General features: G+C 38.6%; 1 protein-coding gene across 1 annotated transcript in view; it reads right to left on the bottom strand.

Annotated features, from left to right (window-relative positions):
• Positions 1-5000, bottom strand: part of LOC125037282 (lipoma-preferred partner homolog) — a 13407-nt gene that overhangs the window by 1268 nt on the left and 7139 nt on the right. Inside the window, exons 2-4 of the mRNA XM_047630342.1 lie at positions 2805-3045; positions 1185-1354; positions 671-849 (exon numbers count right to left, since the gene is read on the bottom strand). Of these exons, the coding sequence (XP_047486298.1) occupies positions 671-849; positions 1185-1354; positions 2805-3045 (590 nt within the window). The remainder of the gene's footprint in view (positions 1-670; positions 850-1184; positions 1355-2804; positions 3046-5000) is intronic.

Below are 5000 nucleotides of genomic sequence, written 5' to 3' on the forward strand. Positions count from 1 at the left end.
AATACTACAAAATAAAAAAGACACAAATAACAAAATGTTACTTATTGTCATTATTACTGCACTGAGTTTTAGCCTACCTAGAGAGATGATATGTGCAAGGATAACAGCCAATTACCATCTGGATAAGCAAATCAAATGACAAATATAGCCATTGAAAAATGGCATAGGAAAAATATGCCCAAAAAGACAAAATAACATTGCAAAGGGGAGGCATGGAGTCTGGTCTGCACACAAGTATTCACTTGTGCCCAGCCTACAAGCTGCACACCCAGCAGAGTGTCTGCCCATATAATAAGCCTAATGCATGTATTGTGGCCGACACGATAGCAGTGAAGCATCTGGAGCCAATGGGTTAAAACAATACTAGAGAATGTACACATGGAAAAATATAAGTGATCCTACTTCTTCAAATACACCCACCCACACAAGGGAAATCCTCAGTACACTCTCTTGGTGCGGTAAAAAACAAGGTGCTCAGTGCATGGTGGAGCCTTCCCCCACCCCCCTCCCTCTCTGCCTCTGCCTGCAGGTCAGTGGTGACCCTGTTTTACACTCAAGTAGCCTCAACTCAGCCAACATTAAATATGCCGAATTAAAATGTCAACAGAAAAGAAGAAAAAAGTGGCAAATTCATTACTTCCTCCATAAATATCAATATCAAACAACTTACTTATGGAAATCATCTATACAGTGGATCTGATTTGAGGCATCTACTGTGAATGGAATGCCGTCCAGGGACTTGTTGCACACGACGCATGTAAAGCACTGTGGGTGGTAGGGCTTCCCAGTTGCTCGCAAGATGCGGTCAAGAATGGGCTTCGTACATACGCAGCATTTCTCTAGAGTATTCTGCGGAGGGATGAAACACGTTTAGTGAGTATTATCAGCAAATGTAAATATCTAATTCAGTGGCTAAAATTGGCAACTAATGATTCTCTTCTTTTAATCCCTTGCAATAATAGACTTTACAAGGGATTCAAAATCTGATAACGGCCAGAGCTGTCAGGAGGCTACCTTAACACTCATGCAATTGAAAGGGTTACATCTGGAAGAGATGATATTCACATCTAGTCATCAGTATTGGTGACCATACAGTGAATACTTTCAAATAGTACAAAATTTGTTCAAAACATCTTGAAAATTATATCCACCTCAATATAGACAGACACAAAAAACACACTTACTAGGTAGCAGTCTTCGCAATATGGCTTAGAGTCGAGAGCATAAAAAGGCTTGCCCTGGAGCTGGAGGTGACACACTATGCACACAAAGCACTTGATGTGGTACACCTGCTCCATCGCTGTGCATCCACTGCCCTCTCCCACAACCTTTTCCCCACAGCGAGTACAAATGCCTGCCGAGGAGAGAATAAAACGAGACATCCTGAGTACATTGAACCGGTGAATAATAAATCTCTGTGATGGAAAAATTTTTAGAACTGACAAGGAACTAAAGTCCCTGTCTCTGTTGGTGTTTAACCCAAATCTGATGGGCAAGACATGTACACACATGCCATGCCCATAGCGAGTTTACTTTATTAATTACTTTTACACATAGATGGCTATACTTGTACCAAGTCACCAATGAGCCAATTATGACTGTCTCGCCTGTTTACCCTTTTCCTTGATTTTCAAAAATATTTTACATTACCTTAGATCACTAGTACTAATATCTATTATAAAAATAACACCATCAACATTCATAGCATTAGTAAAAAAAAAAAAAAAAGTGAAACAAGGTAAGGTCACTAGGACTACTAATTAACTTTGTGGCTAAGCCCTAGCAGAGCTATCTATGTGCAGATAAATTTCACACCCAAACAAACAAAAAAAAGAAAATGAGCAGAACACTGAGTTAATGGATGCCATGCTCTAAAAACTAATGAATGACTGGCAATGAATGGAGCTCATAAATGTTTGCATTTCACATGAGAAAGGTTCAATTCACTCTTCATTTAATGACTGAGTTCCAATACCCTACTTCTAACATCAAAAGAGATGCTTTGACTGTTAAAAACAATAACAGACACCTACAGACCCCAAAAATATCCTTCACATGGTGATGGCCATGTTCTAAGACACTTGTACATCCATCAGCATCACATGTAATTCTGATGATGATACAATTTCAAAACATCATTTATATCTCAGTTTGTGTAACTATTCATCACTACCTCTGTCGCACTGAACTCTCTTCTAAGGGTACCTACTCCAAAACAGTATCAGAATAGAATGGACATAAAAAAGAGAGGTGATATGGATTATAGTAAGGACAGAGAAAAAGAAGAAACTTTCTTTTTTTAGCCATTTTTCTTCTTCTAACATTCATTCTCATAAATATCCCATAACTTTATGTCATAGGGATGTTTACCTTTAGTATCATGCAAAGTATCATTTAAATGTTACTATTTTCAGTAATTTTAAAACGATACTTTTGTTTATCAACTTAATACATGAATTTAATTTTAACAAAACTACATGCATTAGGTAATCCTTCAACCAGTTAACTGAGGATTCAACCAGATATGCATTTTAAAAGGTTACTAGACTTAAAAAGAGGAAAATAAAGTAGAAGAGCAAGAGAAAAAAGGTGATACAGGAAACATGCTACCAATACATATGTATTAAAAAGAAATTTCAAATTACACAGTTCACTGCACTGTACCAAAAATGCTTTTAAAAACCAAAATTTTCCTCCAAAGAAAAAGAAGACTAGAAACAAAGGAAAAAAACTTAGGAGACAAACACAAAAAATTAAACATAAAAAAATAAAAACCAAGATGCACATACACGATTCATACGCACCAAAGAACTCTGGGTCATTGGTACTATCCATGGACTGCACGAGGAGGTTGGTGAGGGCATCCACCTCGGCCTCCTTCCCCACTTTGTCGGGGTTGACCAATGGCTGGTTGCTGGGGGGTGGGGCCAAGCCACGGGCCCTCGGAGACGTGTAGGGCCCATAGAGGCTGTAGCCCGACTTGTTCGACATCTGGCTGGAGGGGCGTGGCGTGATGGGCTCGTAGATGGACTCGTATGTTGAGCTCTGGAAAGCAAATCATCATTAACATTACTTCATTTTGTGACTTTAGATACCTATTTGCCCACTATCATCAGAGGAGACAGAATGGAAGGGAGTAAGAAAAGGAAAAGCAATGGGAAAAAGAGAGGGAGAGTGAAGGGTTGCGATCAGAGAAGGAAAGACATCCATAGATAGATATATACGGAGAAAATGTGGGGATAAGAAAAGAAAAGAGCATAATAAAGAGTCAAACAGAGACAGAGAGACAGAGAGAGAGAGAGAGAGAGAGAGAGAGAGAGAGAGAGAGAGAGAGAGAGAGAGAGAGAGAGAGAGAGAGAGAGAGAGAGAGAAAGAGAGAGAGAGAGAGAAAAGAATATGTGTAAGTTAATCATACAATATTTAGATTAAATGCAAACTCATTATTTTCCCTCCAATGTGTAACAGTACAGTTCATTCTTTCACTACCAGTGTAAACAACATCATTCCACACTTCTGTCTCTCGCTCTCGCTGCTTTGTACCTTCCACACCCAAACCTAGTTGACCCAGAGGAAGGCCTTCTGGGCAACCCCTATCTCCCTTCGAGCAAGCCCTGTGAACTTATCCCCCTCTGCCATGACAGAATGACTCTGACACTCCAGCAGGTGGAAGCAAGCACCTGCCCTTAAAGGGAGCCTTTGCATAAAAGAACACATCTTGTCAGACAGAGAAAGAGACACAGATGGCAGACAGACCAAGCCACACTGGGTCCAGCTTGTCACCACTCTGCCTTCAGCACCTGGGAAATGAGGGTCTCTCTGGTGTCTCACATCTACCTTCCTTAATAAACCCAAGAGTTTAGACCCCTTTCATTGCCCACCTTAAGTCCATCTCACAAGTCATTCATAACCAGTTTATATCATTTCATTATCATGTCACAAGTAGAAAAAAGAATGAGATATGCAAACCAGGGTTGGTGATTTTTGTTTATTTGGGGAAAAAAAAAAAAATCTGAATTTCATTTAAATGTAATTTTCTTTATTTCTTTTTAAATTATCAGCTTAAAAAAATATTTAGAAAGCCGTTATATATATTCTATACATTAGTTTAAAACACATTTTCAAGTGGTTTTACAATATGTTGTATCATCTCTCAGTTGGTTACAAAGTGTCTGAATTTGTCAAGCAGCCCAGTAGCCATTGGCCTGATCTCAGAGTTAGAGAGGGGTATAACTTAACACTGAATGGTCTGCAGAGCACATACTTGCATGACTAGAACCAATAGCTGTGGTTTTGGACAAAGTGCAGTGATAAATGTACAATTGCTGAATCAGTGGACATATGGAAAGAACTAATCACAACTTAAAGCAATGACAGCAGCAGTGGCTGCTGCAAAAAAGAGGTTTGGCCAAGTCACAACACAAGCTCATCTTCTTGCAAACCTGATTCATCCTTCCTTTCAAGGAAAACTGCTTAGTGCAGAAGTGAATAATGCAATGGACTATGCCAATGAAAAGTTTCCCTCACTTGCCCCAGCCATCATGAAATTTCAAGCTTAATTGGCTTCCTTTCAATGCAATTAAGTTTAGTGATTCTGTGACCAAGTGTATGTCAGCTGCTGAATGGTGGTCACATTCAAATGTGTTGGATAGTGATATAATTTCAGCAGCACAACTACTGTCTGCAGTGGCATCTTCATCAGGGCTTGAAAGAGTTTTTTCAAGCTATGGTCTAGTACATTCAAAACTAAGAAACTGGCTGATGATAGAAAAAACAGCAAAACTAGTGTTTTTGTTTAAAATTATGGATGCACATAAAATGGACTCATTTGATAATATTAATGATTGGGATGTATAAAAGAGCCACCTTTTTTCTCATAAGAATTAAGAATAAAGACTTCATTTTTAAAAGATTTTAAATGTCAATTTTAACAAAGTTTTCAAAAGAAGGGGATAATAACTTTTCAAGGAAATCAGTTTTTTCAGTATTAATTCAATGTGCTT

Source organism: Penaeus chinensis, chromosome 23, assembly GCF_019202785.1.
Source record: "Penaeus chinensis breed Huanghai No. 1 chromosome 23, ASM1920278v2, whole genome shotgun sequence".
In the NCBI taxonomy this organism is placed as follows: Eukaryota; Metazoa; Arthropoda; class Malacostraca; order Decapoda; family Penaeidae; genus Penaeus; species Penaeus chinensis.